A 23,022-nucleotide genomic window follows, 5' to 3' on the forward strand; every position below is an offset into this window, starting at 1 on the left:
TTTCTTTCTTTCTCCCTTTCTCAAATTAAAAATACTTTGTGCACAGTATAGGATTCACCACCACCCCATTTGCCCTCGTTGAGAATATACATTGAATAGATTACAGAGGAATAGAAAGTTCCGTCTCAATTTATTCTGAGATAATGTGGAAAAGAGGCATGTTCATCATAATTTGGCCGTGGAAAGCCACCACAAATAACAGGTGCTTGGTTTAAAATATAAATGTAGAACATATTTAAATTGAAATATAAATACAATATTGCTGTTGTTCACAGTGTAGAGATGCCGCAAAGAATACCACAAGCCATTGAACCTGAAAAGTGTCGACTAGAACATACAAAACCACCAGACGCCGAGGCCAGCCTTTCTGAGGAGCGGAAGGCAGGGCGGCCCTTGCTCACAGCCGGCAGGCGCGTAAGGAGGAAACTGCTGTGCTTCTCACTATCTTCCCCGACACATTTTGGGCCTGAAACACACTGTTCAGTGAAATAGCAAGGTGCTTCCCAGTTTGGTGCTCAATACTGGAATTTTACTCATTTACACTACTGCATTTAAACACTTGTTTATAGCTACAAGGAACTGAGGTGAAGGAGATGATATTCAAATCTCATTCCTTCCACTTCTGTGACATTTGATCAACTGAGCAAAACGTCCCCATCTGTAAAATGGGAATCCAGCTTAGATGGCCTGTCCACGAGGGCTGCTCTGTGAGCTCAAAGGTCTGGGAAGCATAGAAGCTGTGAAGCGTGACACCCATGAGACTCCATGGGAGGGCGAGGCACCTGAGGGCTTGTGAGTGGCGCTGAGGATGACATCACTGCTGGGCTCTGCCCGAGAACGGAGGACTTTTAAGGACGTGGGCGTCACCCGTGGCATGGCCCACCTGGTGGCCCTCAGTGCCCTGGGCGCCCCCTTTGAATGGCCCACAACAAGAGAGAAAAGAAACTGGCAACACGATTGGATTTTAAATCAAAAGTTATGGTTTTATTTTTAATTTAATATATCAGAAAAAAATATTTCTTTTAATGTCATGAAGTAAGCACTTGAAAATAACAGTTGCAACACTGAAGAGGCTCAGATGGATCGGCTTCTCTCTGAACACAGGCCCAGGGGCCTCAAGAGGCCGCCTCTCCCAGCGGCTTTCAAGCAGCCTCCGGCCTGAACCTGCCCACAGGCGGGCCTGTCCGGCGCCCGCGTGCCTGGACAGCGCCCCCAGCTGCTGCCGAGCGCTGGTTCCTGTCCCGCTGGGAGAAGTAGTCTCAAGTGCCGCCAAGCGCTGGGAAAAGACTGCAACAGCGTTTAAAGACCAGCATGAGTCAGGACCCCCAATCCTGACCCACAGGGGCTGCAGATATGGCTTGGCCCTGATTGACGGGACGGTCTCTTCAATGAACCAGATGCTTCTCTACAATGTAGTTTGGGGTTTGGCTCTGCAGTGAAGTGTATCTGGTTGCAAGACTTCTGCCTGCCCTGAGCCCACACGCGGCGTGCTTTCACTGTCTGTCTCCTTGGTGCTAGAACTCCTTTCACTTTTTTTTTTACTTTAATTTGGGATTAAGGGAAGCCTAGGGATGATTTTTCCCCGTTCTGTGAGTCCTAAGTTTTCAGCATCTAAGGACGAGGAAAGTAACTTGATTCAATGGGCTTGTGAGTGTTCCATGCTCTGCACAGGTGTACCTCACTGGCCTGGAACTGTGGGTTCTGACATTGGCCGGAGGGTGTTTATAATCGGGAGCGTCACAACTGGCATTCCAGACAATGTGATGCCTTCACCGACACTTGTTTGGCTTAAGTATCGGGTATCACACACAGAGGCTGGGGGTTCACTGGAAAAGTGGGACCTAGCACTTCCTACTGATTGTCGGCACACGCGTATCGATGCTTAAACAGCTCTCACTTTAGCAAAATCTCTTCTGGACGATAATGGGTCTGAGGCACAAAGAAACAGGTCTTGTATATCAATAAAAAAGGGACAGAACAACTTCAAAAAGTTACAGGAGATGATGACTCACAGCTGGGACACAGGCTCCACTATCATCCCAAACTGATAACAAAATATTTATTCTTGAAAACAAAGAGAATGGGCTACGGGGAATTTCTGGGCTTTCATCGTGACATTCTCAAACACTTGTTCTTTTCAAGGTGGAAACTTTTTCAGGGGAATAGGGTCTAAAAGAGACAGACAAGGACCATGCCCATACAGCTCGAAGCATTGTACTCTGGGAGGCAAAGTCTGTTCAGTCTTCTCCACTCTCCTAACAACTCTCTCTCCAGTCAGCGTGTGGCCACTCCAACAACTGTGTTCAAGAATCATTAGCCAGACTGGAAGAAAGCCAGGCTGTGTGGGAGCTGACTCAGTTGCGGAGAGGCGGCTCTACCAGAAGCGATAGTAACCCGAGACAACCTAGTTGTCTCTCCCAGGCAATTCGGCAGTCTGGGAACGAGGCCAGACTCCTGGGATATTCTACTCCAGTGTAACTGACTTCAGGTGATTTGTCACTCTGATGTGGCAGGCTTTATCTCACCGTGAAGGCACCACATCTGATTTTTAATTCTGTGGGTCTCTTTCCTAGCAGCGTTCTTCCATTGAATTCTACAAACACCCACTCAAATGAAGTCCAGAGATACCTTAGCAGAGGTGAAGGGATGGAGATGTAATCAATCTCCCCCCCACTCCCCTTCAACAATATGTGGCTATGTATTGTCCCTCCCCTAATTTTTATAATGGAGTGTGATTGAAGGATAGGAGTAAATTACCTGGAATAATAACCTCTCTATATGACTCATCTGGTAATTTGGCCTGGTAAGGGATAGGAATAGTATAGTAGTTGCTTTTCTCACTAGTAAAGCTAGATGGTCCAGATAAAAACCTGCTCTACGAATAGAGCATTTCTCACCAGAAATTTTTTCATTACAAACTCATAGGCTTGGGTTGATGCTCAGGTCTAGTATATCAAATTGCATGTACTTATATATGAAATGATTTTTTCTTTCAATGCAGGAATGTTTTCACCATACTGTATATTAGAATGCAATGAAAATCTTCGATAGAAAGAGAATCGACTGCAGCATAGGGAGGCAGCTGCCTGCCCAAGTTTTTCTGGAATGTTAACTGGCAGCAGGGTTATCTGCGTGGCAGTCAGTTCTCTGGCAGGCTTCAGATTTGCCGTGGCTAGTGGTCCAGACTCCTAACTTGATATAGTTAAGCAGTTAAGCTGAGATGTTAAAAACATTGTACTGAACCTGTAATACCAGAATTTTATTTTAATGTGCGTTTTTTTCCTCCTCCCATGATAAACATCAGAAAAGCTTTTAGAAATACTTAGCTAACTGAAAAACTATTAGATATTCAACCTGTAAACAAAAATTCTAAATCTTCTCACAAGTGAACACAAGCGTGAACCTGCATCAAATAGAAAGTAGTTGGAAGTCACTGAGTCTATACTCACTTCCTTATTCTAACCTGCATTAAAGGATCAATGATAAATCAATGGATCAAGTCATTAAATCAACCAGATGAGCTCTAACTGGTCCTTTAATTAAACTCAAGTCAGCTGTTATTTGACCGATGCCTCATTTTCATTATTCTGGTTATTTTCTGTTATAAGGAAAAGAGCTTATTGCACAGTACCATGTATTTTCAAAGCTCAAAACAACATTATTTGCATCGCAAAGATCTATTAGTTGTTACGGCAGGACCTATCTTTTCAGCTCATGTCAGCTTTTGCCCTAGTAGTAATACATTCCTCCATCAGTTGTTTCTCACCATGAACCAAGGTCAAGACACCGCAGACCGTTCATGATAATTTAACACAGATGTAACAGCTTCCCTCCCTGCATACACACTGCTCCAACCTCGGTCTATCAGCTGTGACTTGTTTTGCATGGATTCTTTTGTTCATTGTTCAAGCCATTCACACAGAATGGAATAAAACTTTATTCTTTTAAATTCCACACACAAACAAGATGAGGAGAAAGCCCTTGTCATCTCTGACAGAGAAGCAGAGCAGCTCTGTTTCATGAATGACAGCACAATTAAAGCTAAAATAATATAAAAATAATTGGGGGAAAAATCCATTTGACTGTATACTCTCAAAGCAAGAAAGATAAACAACAGTTTCTTTTCTGCTAGCCAGAAAATGTGTGTCTATTCATTTGGGCTTTGAAGTTCGGTGTACTCCACATCTGTGTGCATACATGTGTGGCTAAACGTGTATAATCTATGCAGTGTAGTAGCCCCTAATTTTTTCAACTAGTTTGTCTAATCATTAAGCTACTTAACCAATTAGAATACTATTATATCACATTGAACAACTTACATAATTGCTTCTTTGAAATACTAGGAATGTTTACACATTTATTTGGCTTGTAGAGGACTGAAATTATTACCAATAATATATTAACTAGCTTTTTTCTTTTAAGAATATGGCTCTTAATAAATTGATTTTCTGAGTTCCAGAGCGAAAGTCCCTTTAAAAAAAATTCTGAAGCTGACTTAAAGCAGGAAGGATGTCTTCTGATTTGGCCAAAAACATGACGTGTGTTTTGTATCATTTAAAATTTGAAGGGTAAGTCTATAGGGGGCCCTTGGTTGTCAACTGTTCCAGCCAAACTTCCCATGAAGTGTTTGTTGAAGTATCTCCACTTGACCAGCAGAGGGCACTTTACACACCTCTACATTGCATAGGGAGCAAATGCAGATGATGCAGAAACACAGTGTTCACTCAATATCAGGAAGAGCCCTGCAGATTTCTTTTTGAAATTCACAAAAATATAGAAAATATGGGCTGTGCCACACGGCTTCATGAGTATGGGAAGTTATGAGTATGGGTGAAGTCGAATAGGGAGAGAAATGCATTGTACGGGTCGTCGGCTCACTTCTCCCGTTCCTTTCCCTTTCCCAGCTGAAGAACGGTTGCACCTTTTTACTCGTAGTACAGAAGCCATTTTCAAATCTTTCGGTTGGCTTTGCTCTTTTCTATCCCATATTTACTCTTCTTTAAAAAAGCCGGGGACACCTGAACCAAGGATAATGCTTCCTACCTCATCTAAGAGTAGGAATTGCTGCTAAGCGGCCAGAAATGCTGAGGGAGCTGCTCCTTTCGGCACTGAGCTGTGCTGTTTCCAACCCCCCAGGAGGAACCTGGGAAAAATCCCGTGCCCGGTTTGGTCTTGGCAAACTCACTAGCCTGAGGCTGTGCTGTTCAGGGAAACACACCGGTTGAAATATACTTGTCTACATCCGTTTTTATGAGAGGTGATTAAGACATATTTTCTCGTGGGGGCTACAGCTACTGACCTTGCTTAAAGAGGCTTTAATTTTTGCAAAAGCATGAATGTTCTAGTATACACCCTGTGTCTCTTCCACTTCTATTTATTCTATTGGCTCCAGTTTAGTGTCAAAAAGATGAGAAAGGGTCGTGTGTGCATGTGCTTGCACAGTTTTCCAAGTAAACTTCTTTCATCCTTAGAGAAAAACAACCCTTTGTAAATACTTTCCATACAGTGTGAACAGCCTTTGTTTGCCTTCTATTTCCCTCTGTCCCTGGCGCACTTTTGCTCTCCTTTGCCCTAAAGTTGACAGGTAAAGAGGGAATGGGGTCTCCTAGCAGCGGTCCTTTGAGATAGAGGTGCACTCCGTGAGTCCTCACCCAAAAAGGATCATAAACTGACTGGGGTACATCAACCTAATTATCCCTAAGCTGCCTTGGGTTTTGTGTTTGCTCATGTGTTTTGTTGTAGCTGCACCATGTGATTCCTTGTGCCATTTTCTTTTTTCTGTTATTTTTCTTGATGACCCTGAGCTATGGCTTCCTCCTCAGTCCCCACACTATTCCGCCTTGGTGATTTTTCTCATCTTGCCGATGTAGGCCTCAAAGAAGAAGTGGCAGAAGAGCACAAGGTAGCTGAGGTACATGAGTGAGGACCAGAAGATGTTCTGAAAGTGAGAGTAACACTGGTCGTGCTGCATCCAGTAGAAGACCAGGTAGTTAATGACACAGCCCATCAGCATCTGAGTGATCTGGGACAGGGTGATGAACATGGCAAACTTCCGGGAGACTCGGAAACCCGCCGCTCGCAAGGCATAGTACGAGTACATCACGGCGTGCACGCCGTAGTTCATCGTCATGAACCAGCCACCCCCGGCAACCATGTCCTTGTAGGAGTACCAGGAGTACAGGAGCACAGTGATGTGGTGGTACCAGTGCAGGAAGATCAGCTTCTGCTTCCTCAGAATGATGAATATTGTATCTCCTGGAAGACAAATGAGGGAAAGAGCGGACATGAGCCCCTGACGTAATGATACTGTCTATTTTGGCATGGAAAGTAGATACCTTGAACTAGCCCTTGAGAGTGAGACGGACTGGGTGAGAATCCTGGACTGACATTTACTACCTCTGTGACCTTGGCAAGTTATTTATTCTCACCATTTTCCAGTTTCCTGGTGAGGATAATCATAGTAGCTTGGAATTGTCTGAGGGTTATATAGGCTTATCAACAGACCCTCTTAGCACATGGTAAGAGCTCAATAGCTGCTACTTTCAGAAAGGTGTTTTGCCCAAAACGTTACTAATTTTTGATCTGGAAAGGACATTAGTAACCAGGTTGCCATACGTTTTAGGAGATAGCGCATGTCTCAGATCAGGTATCAATCAAGAGAAACAGATTAGATTTAAGTGCCCAGCACAATGTTCGTGGCTTCTCTGGAGCAGTGAACTGTTTTCCTTTGGTGCATGCCAGAGACCCCTTAAAAACACATCATTGTGAGCTTCCTGTAAAATGTGACAGCTTGACATGTGGCAATTAGAAAAACAAAATTCACCCTAGCTGGTTTGGCTCAGCGGATAAAGCGTTGGCCTACGGACTAAAGAGACTGGGGTTTGATTCTGGGTCAGGGGCACATGCCTGGGTTGCAGGCTCGATCCCCAGTAGGGGGCATGCAGGAGGCAGCCAATCAATGATTCTCTCTCATCATTGATGTTTCTATCTCTCTCTTACACACACAGAATTTAAGTAAAAGGCAAATGCAGAAAAAGAGAATAAAGGTCACCTTCTACCATATTTGCTGAAGAGAGCAATAGGAATGTTTTATTAAACCAATGAATCAAGTGATAAAAATTCCAGATTGACATACATTTTTATGGGATTGACTTTGAAATAGCTCTCCAGAGCTAGCAAAAATGTTACAAACATTATCCCCTTGAAGAAAAAGACCACTGTTTCTAAGGTATGAAGTTTATACTACAAAAGCTAGAGTTATGCTCAGATAGGTAGATGCTATATATCTGCAATGATTTTTTTGAGAAGTCTAGGAATTCTGAAACCTATACTGTAGAACACGTGTAAAAACATAAAAAGAACAAATACACCCAATTCCATTAACAAGTACCAAAAGAAGGGAGGAGACATTGGAATGTGGAACAGAAAGAGGTTCATGCAGGCAAATGCTTTTCTCTTTCCTATTTCTATGGCTCCCAGATATGGCGAAAACCCACATTCTTCATGACTTTTGGTGAACTGAAACTTGACTTCTTTTTGTATAACAAGGAGAACTAGGTGGTCTCTTCTCTTATTCTGAAATTTAATTAAGCACAAAGGGAAGTCCTATCCCTCACACTTCAAGGGTGCCCTAAAAGGTTTGGTACAAAAGAATGCTGGACCTTGGGAAGGTGGCCGTGGTTGGAATAATACAAGTGGTGCCCCATTCCATTCAGCAGAGGATGTAAGTTTACTTCCCTACTGAATTGTTAAACATTATTACTTCATGTTTGCCTAGAACAGAAAAGTTGCCAGTTCCTGCATTTCTGAACCTGTTATAAAATTTTCTTTGAAGTCTTCTTCTCGCCTGTGAGATACCTGATATATTATGCCTATAACTATCAGACAGGCTGACAGTGACTGATGGTGGTGGTAACTCTCACTTGTATACTGAAGGGACAAAACTAGTGTTAGGAGACCTGGACCTACTTTTTAGTTTTAAATTGTGCTATTTTGTGTCTGTCAAAGATCTGCTATTTCTATGTAATTACTACTCTGGGCCTCCCTTTCCTCTGTAGATGATCATGGAGACACAATAATTCCAGCCTACCTTTGTTCTGAGTGGCAAGCATGTAGAAGTCCAAGGCATTGCATGCTAAAAACAAATTTAGTCCCACACAATATTCAAACACATTGTAATAAGATTTATTTTCCATATAGTAATAAGCATGTCTTATAGATTTTATTTTAACTTTATCATCACTTTATATTAAAACTTACCAATTTCACTGTGAGGAAGGTAGTAGGAGACAAAAGACAGTGACCGTATATCAGGATGGGTTACCAAGAATGGCAAGTGGAACCTATAGTTCTAGAATTGAAAATTGCTTTGTGTTCTTCCTGTCTGAGTGCAGGGGGGAGGTCTCAGGCTTGATCTGAGACACGCTAGGTGTTTCCATTTAATATGGGGTCATGGAGGTAAAGGGCATGCATGTCACGAGACCTTCAAAATAAAATTAATTGGAATTCATTCGAGAATTTGTTTCAGAACAGATAAGTAGGATGATAGATGGAGTAATGACAATGAGTATCTTTCAGTAATGGTCCTGGAGCACATCACGAGCACTCCAATCCACATCAGGGCTATTGTCCCCAAGAAGGCCACTGACCCAGAGTATGACAGTTTCCCTTGGTGAGGGGTAACTGGCAGGGGAGGGGGGAGGGAAGGGGTTCCGGAAAGGCTCCCTGAGCTGGCCCATGCTTCTTTTGATAGTGCAGCTAAAATTCAACAGTCACATCACTCTGGCAGATACCATTTTCCCCCTCTGGGAAACCACATACCACCACATTTGATTTGTCACAAGCCATGATACTTACAGGCTTGCCAAAAGCTAGTGTCCTAGAAATGCAAATTAAAGATAGGGTCTCTGTAGGTGATGTTGACCAACTGAATCTTTCTCAGCCAAAGGCCCGGTTGGCATCATGGTAAGGATTTTGGCTAAGTATGAAGTATTTGGGATTTTTGACTCATTTCACTACAGTCTCTCTAACTTTCGGTTCAGCTATTTTCAGTCAAGAGCCAACCTGCAGGCAGGGCATGGTATTTCCATGCCTCGTCCCTTCAGCATTCAGAAGTCCCCAGGGGCGCACGGCCACCAGAGTCGCTCCGTGCGTGGTTTGTCACGGACTGCTGTGCTTCTCTTCAGCGTTCGCTGGAGCTCTGCTGAGTCAGAGTTTCAAAAACAAAGACAAGCCGAATGGAGCAAGGACCTAGACTCAGAGCAGATGTTTCCAAGTTTTAGCAAAACCAAATCTCAGCAGGTTTTAGTATAATTCTAACAGCAGGCACTCCAGGATTTTGGCACACAAGGCAGGTGGTGGCTCTCTTCCCCTCACTGGCTCTACGAGACTGTAACCCTGTAATTCAATGAGATGAGCTCATTGATTTCTTCTGAAGCAGAACGCCCGTCTTACTAGTAAGAGTTCAGTGAAGGGGCAACGGTGAGATAGTGTTTAATGGGTAGAGGGTTGTAGATGATGAAGATGAAAAGGTGTCGGAGAAGAAAGGATAGAGGTGATGAAGGTACAGCAATGCAATTGTTCTTACTGCTGTAGCCCTGTGCACTTAGAAGTGGTGAGTTGTATGCCTTTTTGCCACTGTAAAAAACAAACGTTTAGTGAAAACTCTAAGCCGGTGTTTCTCAGTGGTTGCGCATGGGCCTAAGAACCAGGAGGTTTGATTCCTGCTCAGGGCACATGCCAGGACTGCGACTGCGGGCTCGATCCCCAGTAGGGGGCGTGTAGAAAGCAGCCAATGGATGATTCTCTCTCATCATTGATGTTTCTATCTCTCAAGCTCTCTCCCTTCCTCCCTAAAATCAATAAAAATATATTTAAAAAAAGATTAGTGAAAACTGTAGGCATGCAAGTTTTTGGGGGAATACAGAGTTTCAGTATTGAACATGGAAGAACTGTTCATTTCCTCACAAGACCTTTTCTTTCTGGTGCGCATTAAGGAAGCCCAGAATCTTAGAGTATTGAAAAAATAGAACTTGGGACCTAAAAAATAAGAAAAGTTCATATAATCCAAATGCATAAGTCTTTCTTAATTAAATGGTAGTGAGGCATCCATCTTATATAAAAACTGCTGTTTGAGATTTTAACCCTCATAGTATGGCTTCTGTAAATGCTTGCTTGCTTAAATAATAAGGAAAATAAGACTACTCCCATTCCAGAGAGGCCGTAAACTATGCCCCAGACAGAGTTGTCAGTGCTGCCACCAGGCCAGGCCTTGAGATATGGTCTCATGGCCCCTTCCCAGCACGCAGGCCTTCTTTCTCAGAAGGTCCGGAAGTCTCATTCCAAATTTGGGAGACAAAGGACTGGTAAAAGTATATATAAATAAAGAAGTTTCCTCCATGTTGGGGGGCCCAGAATTTGAAAGACACATATTTCTCTGGGCCTGCACAGGATTTAATAATAAAATGTAACTCCCTTTCTCTAAGCGTGGCTTGGTTTTTCTCCGGTCTTCTGCAACAGTAGTGGCAAGGTTTTCCAAAAGCAAAAAACTGGGAAGAAATTTAACTTTCAAAACAAATATGTTCACTAACCAAGGGCTGGGCTGGTTACCTCCGGGACCCTGCATTGGCCTGATTTGGGCATCTACTTGGCTTCAGCACTTTATCAGGGGACGGCCATTATCAAATGAGCTCCAGGATATTTGAAAGAAAATAACTCATATTTTATAAAGGTACTCAGATTATAAAAACCTGTGTGATGGATCTGAAAATACAGGAAGAATGTATGTCACTAACTAGCCTCATTAAAAAACGGTGTCAAGATTAGGATTTTATTTTCTTCAGCCCATTGTCAACACTTTAATCCCGTATTTTGATGGTGAGAGGATGGACTGTTTGACAGCCAACCTACAAACTGCCGTGGTAAGCGAGGATGCAACAGGAAAGGGCTCATCAAGCCAATGGCACAAGAGATGAGTCCCGCTCTTTCTAGGTTCAAAGGGGGACGACCCCGTGTTCAGTGGGGATGTCTGCACTGGGGAGCAGGGTATGGCCATCTTGGGCCTAGATGAACTTAAGGCAGGTGGTTAATTAGCATCATCGGCATCAACACTCTAAGACAGAGGATGGGAGCCCGGATACCTCTGAGGCTGCACCAACAGTCCAGGATCTGAACTCTGTCCGCCATCCTCAAACTTTGATTTCAATTTAGAACAGAAGCCAGAGAGCACGAGGGCTGAGAGCATAGGTCTAGTCATGTCTTTGAGGGAAAGTGACCGCTATGGAGAGCGTGGGGTGGCTCTTCAGTGAGTTATTCAACAGGTAGAAAGGACTGTTTATTCACCAGTCCTTCAAATCCAGTAGGAGAGAACTCAGAACACAGGCAAGCTGCCCTTGCAGGGTAAAGACAATTCTAGAAACAGACTGAGGTTGGCTCCTTTGCACACTGAGGCTTAAGAGCCAGATGCATTGCGGCACCATTGCTGATTTTTAAAAAAAAATTTGTTGAGGGTAGCAAGGTGTTAAATGTAAATGTATTCAAAAATAGCATGGGCCCTAGCCGGTTTGGCTCAGCGGATGGAGAGTCGGTCTGCGGACTTAAGGGTCCCAGGTTCGACTCCGGTCAAGAGCATCTACCTTGGTTGCGGGTAGATTCCCAACATGGGGTGTGCAGGAGGCAGCTGATCGATGTTTCTCTCTCATAGATGTTTCTAACTCTCTATCCATCTCCCTTCCTTTCTGTAAAAAAAAAAAAAAAAAATCAATAAAATATATATATAAAAAAAATAGCATGGGGAGGGGTGGTGTTACACATTTCATGCATTTACTGTATTCATATATCTGCAGTCAGTTCTTTATCAAAAAAGACAAAGGAATTCATAAGGATATTTGTTATAGAGCATAAATTAAGTCAGTGGGATGTAATATTAAAATGAATGAATTTATTTTAAAGAAAAATGCCACAAAACCCTACGGGTAAAGAAGACATGCTCACATTCTCAGACCAAGTCCACTTTGAGACCACGTGATGGAACTCAGACAGTCTACGACTTTAAGAAAAACAAAGAATCACTTAATATAGCTGCAGACTTCCGGGCACTGTCTGTAGCTTCAGGTTTGAAAAATACTTCTGTAACCTAAGATTTTGCACCAATTCAAATATAAAAAATAGCCTCCTGGGGCCTAGTTCATAAAATTCATATTATAGAGTTCTTTTTGGATAAAGTAGCCATTCTATCCTAGCCCCTATTAAATTCCTAACCTCTGGGAGGTGCCTAATGTAAATTTATGAAAGGGATGAATGTATACTAATGCACTTCACTCTAAGGCTACATAGGCTCTGTGTGGGGGGCACACACAACAATGACCTAGTTATCGTGGGCTGTGTAGAGGACCCCTCTCTGTGCCCCTGCCCCTTACTTAGGAAGGGTTTTCAGAAAAAGTTTTCTTGTGCTGCTCTTCCCTTCTCTTTGACCTGGGAAGGCAAAATCAAACCAACAGTTCAAACCCATTGCCAGGTATTTGCAGGCAGCAGGTGCATCACAGCTAGGGGAAAGTGAGTGGGTTGCCGACACACATATCAGAGAGAGGCCTTTGTGAAAAGACACAGGGTATGAGCGAGGGCACCTTACAGAAAGACTGATGATCTCTTGTACTGTAGGTGGCTTATAATGAGATTACAACCTCTAACCCCTTTAGGGGAAAACGAAAGGGAGAACACAATCTATACATACATAAACATTTTTAATTTAATACATACAAGTCTTAATTCCCGAAAGAAAATATTAGGAAACCCAAAGGACGGCTGGGTGTTCCTTACGATGTGTACCGGTCTGTGAGACAGTGGCCAACACTGCTCGTGGATGAACTCAGAGCTCATCACCAGTGGATCCCTTCCTTGGGCAATCATGATATTATCCTGGGGAACTGTACCCATGTCAAACCACTGCCACTTAAGTTTTCACTGCTTCTGCTAACCTGTGACACACTTATACTGAAGCCCATGAATGAATTGAAGGGAAAACCTTAGAAATCTACAGCTATAACCAGTTATGTTTTTTCAATTAGTTTCTAAAAGGTGAACTATATTCCTCTTCTCTAAGGCCTGTCTCTTTGGTGATTAAAATCAAACAACACCAGAAACCAACACTTAGCATGTGTTAATGAGGACATGAGGCTACCCCAAATGAAAAGCTTCATTTCCTAGTCTGAATCCTAACTCCAGAAATGGAAGTATGCTTTGGCATGGGACTTGGAAATAATCGCATTGCTAAGTTGTCCTTATGTTTTATATTAGCTAAGCTGCTGATGGGTCAGAGGGAAGGGGCTGTGTATATTTTATCCCCCCCCCCCCCCGGACATGTATATACAGTAGTACTTGGAAATCTACATGTTTTATGTCAAGTATTTTGCTCTTCATACACACAATGTACAATTATTTAAAAGGAGGGAGGGGAAAGAGAAAAAGGTAGTGAAAGTGAGTCATTAATTGCAACTTTCCTGTAGCCAACCAAACAGAACTTTTAAACTGTTTGTCTTTAAATAAATGTTGTGGGTAGGTCGCATAAAGGGATCGAGGAGGAGAAAATGGAAGGAGAGAAGACACTCACCCAGTTCAGGTGCTTTGCTTAGCACAAATGCATAAGCCCAGAATTTGCTGACAGGTCCATTGTAAAAACTCTGGTCGCAAACTGACTGCTTCAGGCCTTTGGTCATCAAAATGTACACCATATAAGCACCAGTTCGAAGAGCACCGAATATACTTCATAAGTGAAAAGAGAAAAGAAATAACATTTAGGAAAATAATTTCACTTCTGACATTAACCATACTTGGCAGGCTGTTTGCCATTGGTCAAACAGGCATACATGTGCCATAACAACTTGCATTTACCCAGAAGTGTCTTCCAATGTTCTGTGAACAAGAGTAATAAAAACTCAGGGCTTTATTCTGAAGAGCTTACATAAACCACTTAGTTTTCGTAAATATTCCAAAAAGAGGTCACGGAAAAGGGGAATGGATCCAGGGCAGGAGCTCATGAAGAATGCTGATGACGTCCATAGTTTAGTTTAAGAATCTTGGGGATGAGATAGGGTTGGCTGAGAACTCTTAGAATTGTCCCAGTTCTGTCCTATAGCCCCTGGCTCTATTCCTGGAATCTCTCTTTTTATTTCTTTCAGCCAATGCTGCCTGTGCATTTGGACAGCCCAGGCCTCCTTGGCCTCCCTGCAGCAGCTTCTAAACCACTGTCCTTGGTTCTGTCTTCCCACTGTCCCATCTATCTTTCTCATAGAAACCAGAAGAAGCCTCCTTCAAGTCTTAGCTCTACAGCCATTTCCTCCAGGAAGCCCTCCAGGCTCCCTCCTCTGAGCGCCCCATAACCATGTACTAAAACTGCTCAGACGCTGTTCTTCAATGCCCAGTCATGTGTTTGCCTCCACACAGACATGAGTGCTCAAAGACTATTGAAAAAGTGAAAGTTCGTCGGAAAATAAATGGACATATGAAATTTTTATCAAGGAACTGCTAAAGAACAAGGGAGCTGAGAAGTGCTGAGCTCAGTGATGTAACCTCAAGTGTGAAAGAACTTGGCAACTGGAACCAGTGGCCTCCATTATGACTGAACCCTGTAGGCATAGGTCTCGGTATGCAAACCACACACATGACTAAAGGGAAAGCTGGCTGACCATCTGGGGAGATGTGCTTGCCCACCCTTTTTCTGGCAGTATCCCTGTCTAGGTTCTAGAAGTCAGTTAGGAGAAAAACTAGTGAAATGAGTAGCAGCATCACCGAACTGGAAAATAGCTTTTGTTTCTCTTCCTAATTATGACTGGGGAGTTGAATTTCATTGGTCAAGTCAGGTAGGTAATGGAGATGTTTCTGTTTTATCTGAATTCATTATATGTTTCATCTTTACCTTACCAGATAAAGCTAATTTTTAATAGGAAGTCACCTGATTAAGGTCATTACCATATTGGACACTTGGAAGGTAATATGAAAATATGAACGTGGCATCTCCACAGAGCAAATGTAACTGACACGGTTGGTCGATTCCCTATTCAAGAGCCAAGTCCTCTCCTCCTTCTCCATATTAAAGGAATCCTGATTTAGTTCAGGTTCTCCCAAGGAAGTTGACCTCATCCTCAATTTGGGAGTAAATTTCAGTTGCCTAGGCAAGTTGTAGTAATTCAGTTTCCCTTAGCAATAACTTTTAAGGTATGCACGGGCCTAATTCAAGACAGTGCGATGTGAGGAGAGAGCTGCTTAGGTCTTTTGGGAAAGCTTTCCTCGCTCTTTACCATGTGTTACCTGGAAGGGCAGCAGCTATCTTGCAACCATGAGGGAGCTCCCTTGACAATGAAGCTAACTCAGAGGGGATGGCAGAGTATTCCTTCAAGATGTGACTCTTCTGCTCAATGAATCATTCAGTGACCTTATCTCAAGACTTCTTGTTTTTGAGATAAAGCTTCCTTATTGTGTAAGCCATTTGGAGTTCTGCTTTCTACTACTTGCAGCCCAAAGCATCCCGGCCGACACAATGCACAGGATTTGATGTTCGGTAGACTTTTGAACACTAGTTAACATTTTGTGGCTACAAAATGCACCTAGTCATAGATACTGCTGGTGAAGTACTTACTACATCAATTGTCTGCTTTTCATAGACTGGTGGGAGATATGTCAATGACTTTTGTACACACCAAAAGCACAGAAACACACAAATGACACACTTTGAACATGTATCCATCTCTGCTCATTAGCGCCAGATATATGATATTTGGGAATCATCAGCACATTTTACAGAGCATGTCTCTCCCCTCGGCTGCAGCCCAACATCCCCAGTAAGCAAAGCCCTTCTTCTGCTGTCATTCTGCTATGTCATTCTGCTTCACCCATGATCAGAGTAGATTCAGGGAAAGTACCTTTGGAATAGTTACTGTCTTTCCATCTTTCCGGCTCACCAAAATCACTGTAATTTAACTATACCCAATTTCTTAAGTATCAGCATAGTTTAACTTATTCTTTCAGTCGTTAAAGTTTTATTGGCACTGTCCTAGATGCTGGGGTGACAAGAATCAACAAGCCAATTCTGCTGCTGAAGGTAGTGGTGGCCCTGGGAGACATCAGAGGAAGTGGCATTTGAGTTACGGACAAATAGTTCTTCAAGCGTGAGGGTTAGGGTGTGAGAAGGTCATTTCAGAGGATTTTAGACTTGAAAGTTTAGACACACGGTGACCCGCAGTGTTGCTGACAACAAGAACATAGCACATATCATTGTCCCGGATCTGGTCATAAGCCTCACTCCCTCGACTCTGAACAATAAGGCTGACTCAGAACAGAGGACAGTACATTTCTCAGGGACGCTGTCGGTGCCAGCCATCGGGCTTATGTGTCCGTGGGCAAAGCCGCTTTGTTGGGGTGTGACAATGTTACCACAGGGAGCCATTGGGGAGCTGCGTGGCCAATGAGATGATTGTTAGTTGTGGGAAGCCAGTAGCTCTGCCCCTGGCACATCTCAGCCACTAGACACTGCGGAATCATGTGGCTTTTTATTAAAACTGTGCTCAGGGCTTAGACTGTGACACTTGACCAAAATATACTTTAAGGGAGGTGATGTTTTTCCTCCCTAAGTTGCATCATCTTGTGAGATTCTGTGATGCAGGAGTCAAATACGCGGCATATGTTCTGCTACCCGCAGACCTTAGATACTCATGGCTAATGAGGCTTGACACTCCTCCTGGCCACGCCTAGACATAGCATCAAAGATTTCAACCACTCTGGGCCACTACCAATAGATTAGAGTTGCAAATTCCAATCACAGTGCTCTCACTTACTACTCTCATGACTGGGCACATTGCTTCACCCCTCTTAGTCTTTCTTCATCTGAAAAGATAATCATATCAACCTGCAAATTACTTCTATAAATTTTACAACAATATAGATAGGAAAAAAAAGACAATATAGGTAGGTATTTAATTAGCATAGACTCTCTGATATGTAAGTGCTGAATATTAGTTTGCACCAATTATTATGTAATTACTATTTATTGCTATTATTGCTGTTTTACTTGATTTATCTTTCATTGTTAAAAAATCACATACCTCCCTCATCTCCATGTGTCAGGAAGGAGAGGTGAAAGCTAATTAAAAGCCTAGGAAACCAATACACAGAGAATTTGATTTGAACTGATGATTATCCATGTTAATTAAATATTTTATTGTTAGGTATTTTATTTCATGAGCCAACTTTTCACAAAATAAGTGTCAGCTACCAAGTTCACACTATGATATGAAATGAGCATTTTTCCATAGCATGTCTTGAAGGGAAGACTTTGGGTATAGAAAAGCATCAGGTGACATTTATCTTTTGATCAGATGATAAAGATTATTCCAAATCTAGGGCCTTAAAGAGGCCAAGAGACTGGGCCATTGTGCTTAACGGGGGCAGATGACTACCACATCACATGCCTTCCCCAGCTGTAGGGTCACACCCGCAGCCTTTATTGGGTTTTAGTTTTGTTTTTTTTTGTTTTTTTTTTTTTGTGTGTGTGTGTGTGTGTGTGTGTTTTGCAGGGGGGGGGGGAGGGGATATATCTTTTTTCTTGTCAGAGCCCAGAAGATAACAGCTAATGGAATAGGAGAGGGCCTAGTAGAGAAAGAAGTGGATGTGTTTGCTCCCCGTCAGCTACGTTAGGCACCTGCAGTAAGGAGATCTGGAGTAAACCACAGGCCTGGTTAGCTGAGCTGCTGCTTCTCAAACGAATGTTCTGGATCCCCAGTCCAGAGAAAGCCTGTTTATTCATCAATAGCTATTTGCCATGGCATGTATGTCCCCAAGGAGGCACCATGCATGCTCATGGGACTGTTAGCTGAGATCCTCAGAGGTGGGGGAGGGACCCTTCTCATTTGTACTATGTACATTTCTGCATTGACTATTTTAAAATAAGCATATATTAATTACATTGACAATTTAAAATTGACATATTTTTAATAGGCGACTAGGTACGATGGCTACAACTGAGTCAACATCGCAACGACACCTACAAAGCTTCACCACACTGCACTGGGCCTGGTGAAAAGACACAGTCATTTACTGAATCAACACCTATGCCCTCCACACCCACCAGTGTCAGAGACTACAGTGCTCCCTGGGGCAGGGAGAGGATCTCTACAGCGGATCACAGAGACAGTCAACATGCACATAAACATGTAGGTGTTTGACATAAATGAAGTTCAAACTCTGACACAAACCATTTGTGGTGCTGACACATACTGGGACTCTGTGTGGTTGGGAGTCACCTCTGGATACCTCGTGTGCTACATAAGTCGATGTTGGGATGTCCAGAGTAAAAGTTTGGAAAACAAGTTCTCATTTTCAGGTTGTATTTTTTTTTGTTTTTTTCTTTTACAGGGTTTTGGCTATTTTCCCCCTCTGTAACTGCTGGGGGTCTATGTGAAGAAGTGTGAGACACATGGCTAACTTTCTTTCAAACCCAGGCACTCACCATGAGGTCTGACCATTTATCAGCTTGAGAAAAGAAGTGACTCTCTATTCTAGATTTCCAATTTTAATGCCAATAGGAAGTCAAAGCAGAATATCTCAGTAATGACTATAAGAATTCCAGAATTCTGCCGTGGGAAGAGTCTTTGGTATAATATTTTCAATTACTTCAATATGAACATCAATAGGTAGTAACATTACATTTTTATTGTTTCCTTACTGGCCTTCAATTAAAATGCAAGGTATTTTGCCGGGGTCCAACCCCAGCAGGTCCAGGGGTCCCCAAAGGTGTGGACGGAGTCGGCGAAGAAGGAATGACACGGAGACAGCGTTCAGTTGATCAGCAGCCTAGCCAGGATCTCCAGCCGAGTTCTGGTCTTGATCTCCAGAGAGGCTCTGCTTCGGATCTCCAGCGAGGTTCTGTAGCCATGTTCCCTCGCTAGGTTCTCCAGCCAGGTTCTGTCCAGGCTCTCCAGTCAGGTTCAGTGTCCAGGTTCCAGTCAGGTTCTCCTGCCAATCTCTGTAGTCAGGTTCAGTCCAGGATCCCTTGCCATGTTCTCCCGCTAGGCTCTGTCTCTAGGCTCTGAGGCCAGTTTCTGTCCAGGATCTTTTGCCATGCTCTCTCCAGCGAAGCTCCCCCATCTCTAGGCGCTGTCTTCTGAATTCTGTCTCATGAGTTCTGTCTCTTGCTGTCTTATGAGTTCTGTGTTCTGAGTTCTGAGTCTTTCTGTCTTGTTACAACTGTATTTATACCAGTTGATTTAATCCTATCAATCTCTATTACAAAGGTTAGGGCGTTTCTTATCTCCATTCCAGGGAGAAAAGATTATGTAGTTTAAGCATGATTGTTCGTAGTTAAAGGGATTAATTACCCGCCTGGCACTTAGTTGAGGGGTTTTATTCCCTCCCTAACTTCAGGGGAAAATCCCTACCTGGGGAAAACAACCTTTCTCAGAGACCTTGGTTAAAACACATAGTGCCAAGAAGGTGAGCAAACATATTAAGAACAGTATGCCATATATGCCAGGTCCCTTGAAACAGCAAGCATGGACCGGCTCCCGGCAGTATTTTGAAATTAAAATAAGCCTTCTGAAGTATTTTTTATTTTAAGTATCAACCACTCCCTGAGCCTACCACTCTGCTCACTCAGTAACCAAAGGGGCAATTAATTATTTCCAGGACTGGACAATGAAAATGTTTTATTATGCTAATCCTATATAATAAAAGCCTAATGTGCAAATCGACCTAAGAGTGGAATGATCAGTTGGTGGGGCCGGCATGCAGGTGGCGCCAGGCCAGCCAAGGCGGGTGTCAGCGGGCAGAAGAAGGGGATGGCAATCGGGGTGGGGGGGGAGGAAGGGGCAGCAACCCACAGTGGAGGAGGGGCGATGGGGGGGGGGGGGGCAGGGCCAGAGCTGTCCCCTAGTGGTCAGTGCACTCTCACAGGGATGTCCAGAGGGAGCAGGCCTAAGCTGTCAGTCAGACATCCCCTGAGGGCACAGGCCAGGCTGAGGGACTCCCCTGCTTTGTGCACTGGGCTTCTAGTCTATATAATAAAAGTCTAAGCAACTGTTAAAGCGGAATGACCACACTAACCAGTCGCTATGATGTGCACTGACCACCAGGGGGCAGATGCTCAATGCAGTAGCTGCCCCCTGGTGGTCTGTGCACTCCCACAGGGGGAGCGCCACTCAGCCAGAAGCTGGGCTCAGGCTGGCAAGCGTAGTGGCGGTGGCGGGAGACTCTCCCACCTCTGTGGCAGCGCTAAGGAGCAGTAAGCAGTAAGGAGTGAGGGCTCCCAGACTGTGAGAGGGTGCAGGCCAGGCTGAGGGACCCACCTGCCCCCCATTGCATGAATTTCATGCACCGGGCCTCTAGTATCCTATAATCAGAAAAAGAATAAAAAAGGTGTGAGATTTTTTTCAGTTGTCAAAACATGGCAACAGCTGATCCAATAGTAGCATCTCTTTATAAACATAGGGAGAGGTCACTGATTTTCCTGATAGCAAAACACACTGCCATTTATCTTAGACTGACATTTTCCAGAGTGGGAAGAATAGTAATGATCCCAGAACAGGTTAAACAAATTCACAACAACCAAAAAGCTCCCTGGGACGCCTCTAGACTCGGGCAGTGAGGCAAGATTACAGTGTTTGCGATACTGAGCAATGGCATCTCCACATCAGGATCACATAAACAGAGTGTGACCCGCCTTCTGAAACCTTTCCATGCCTGATGACAGGTATCCTCAACAGACACTGTCTGCTTTAGTCTGGTCTAGTATTTAGCCTTTGCTAAAAACACATTTTTAAATAATAGTGTGGATTGTTTTGGGTCCTTATATCAGCAGTTAAATGGGGCTATTCATTGTAGTCTCTTGATAATTTACTCCCCCTGTGCCTCCACTAACAATTCAGAGAGCACAATTTCACTCTTTACTGAATGATCATTTCTAGGTTCGATTCACTTATTGTGACTGGAATCTTTAAGTGGATATCTCCACTTGAAAGTTCAAATGTCTCCCAAACACCTTGTGGTTCAAGGCACATGAGGCTAAAATGGCTTATTACATATATATCAAAATTTAAAATATGTACATCCTTTGACCTTTCCTTGTTAGAAATATAACATACCCTTTGGCTATACTTGCAAAAGTATACCAAATTGTATGTTTTGTAATATATAAAAGACGGTTAGTAATATATAAAAGACGATTAGCACATAATATAGAGTCCACTGACATGAGAATGGTTATATAAATTACAATAAACACAGTATAGTTAGGTATAAAATGTGCTGCTTTCGGTGCTGATATAGGAGAGCTCTGAGATACCTGATGATGAAGTGAAAAATCTAAGGCGCCAGACCATTCTGTGTGGCATGATCCAATTTGTGTACAGTTTAAAAAGGTGATGTATATATGTACTAACAGTTATAAAATATCTATGGAGGAAAACCCTTTAAACTGTTAACAATGATACCTATTAGAATTTTGTTTTACAATACACATGTATTTCTTCTTTTTCAGAAGCCACTGGAAACCCAATTTTTAATGATCATTTCTAATATTTATAATCGGGTAATCCTTAGGAATTTTTTTAATAATAAAAGAATGACATATTAAAGGCCTGAATGCTATGTAGATAGTCAGTAACTCTTTTGCTTCTAAGAGATCAGAAATGTTAGATGAATGAAGCTTTAGTCTACAGGGGTATCAGAGAGCCAACAACAACCACGAGAAAGAGCAGACATAAAAACTGAGATACATGGAAAGATAGCAACAGACTGAGTAAGAAAGCTGATCCTAAATTAGCATGAGCAAAGGAGGATAGCTAAGGCCTTTTTGGAGAAATATCACTTAAGCCCCAAGGTATGGAGTAGCTTCCACTATATTTCTTGCAATGGAATCAGTTACATACTAGCGTATATACGGGCAGGCCTGGGAGGCATGGCTGGTTCCGTTCCAAACCACCACAATAAAGAGAGTTTCACAATAAAGTGAGTTGTAATTATTTTGCTGGTGGAGGGTCTCGCCCTCAATTTGTAAAAAACCGCAACATATGTGAAGCTCAGTAAAGCGAACCACAATAAAACGAGGTATGCCTGTAGGGAGATTCATGAACTTCTAATCAATGCTACATGTTGCTGTGTGGAGTGTGTCAGAGCTGAAGGCTTCGTGGAAGAAGCTGTAAGTGAGGAAAGTCTTGCAGCGCAGAGAAGCGATCTTATGTAGCAGAGAATGTGGTTCTGCCACAGACACATGGAAGGTGGAGACACAGTGACTGCTCTCTCCACTCACCACAAATCCCTTGGTAAGTCAGAAAACCAATCTGAAACAGATGTTCTTATTGAATGTTTGGTAAGCTGGGTTGCTTTCAATTCACTTTCTGATGCATATGTCTATTCCCTTAACTTGTAAAGCTAGGCATAAAAATAGCCTTAAGAGTCTGAATGTTGCTTACATATGACTGCTAGTGCAGTCCTTGCATGTGGAGTGTGCAATGTGGATATAACTCACTTGTTTCAGGCATCTGACAAGGCTAAGAAATGCTGGGTCCAACTGGGCAAAATCACCTGATAAAAACCAACCTGGTAGAGCAGGGAATAAGAAGGGGTGGGGAGATTAAAAATAAACAATGATAATAATAATGACAATTGGTACAATTTCTCAAAAGAAATGTGACACGTAGCTATGGAACTTACCACATTTTAGTTTTGATTTGAAATTTTGATTAAGAATGCAAGCTGTTTCATAAAACAGACAAGATTTTCTTTTACTTCAGCTACTATATTATGTTTTAATCTGAAATATATTGGCACGACTAGTAGCTTCAGCCCCAGCAGGGCCAAGCGTGGAGGGCAGCCACTGCTTACTTCACCCTGACTCTGAGGCCACCAATGCCAGCTTCAATTCTGGCTGACAAGTACTTGACTGTGCAGGTATTGTGCTAGATGCTGGCATGATATTCCAGTAGAGGAACGTTATTGAACTCTGACATTATAAAATGTGATTCTCGTTTTATAATCATC

General features: G+C 42.9%; 1 protein-coding gene across 3 annotated transcripts in view; it reads right to left on the reverse strand.

Annotated features, from left to right (window-relative positions):
* Positions 1–957: 957 nt before the first annotated feature.
* Positions 958–23,022, reverse strand: part of ELOVL6 (ELOVL fatty acid elongase 6) — a 150,237-nt gene continuing 128,172 nt past the window's right edge. For all 3 annotated transcript variants that reach the window (XM_059662490.1, XM_059662481.1, XM_059662471.1), the window contains exons 4-5: positions 13,607–13,758; positions 958–6,255 (exon numbers count right to left, since the gene is read on the reverse strand). In XM_059662490.1, coding sequence (XP_059518473.1) covers positions 5,831–6,255; positions 13,607–13,758 — 577 coding nt within the window. In that variant the 3' untranslated portion in view covers positions 958–5,830. The remainder of the gene's footprint in view (positions 6,256–13,606; positions 13,759–23,022) is intronic.

Source organism: Myotis daubentonii, chromosome 1 (genome assembly GCF_963259705.1).
Source record: "Myotis daubentonii chromosome 1, mMyoDau2.1, whole genome shotgun sequence".
Taxonomy (NCBI): Eukaryota; Metazoa; Chordata; class Mammalia; order Chiroptera; family Vespertilionidae; genus Myotis; species Myotis daubentonii.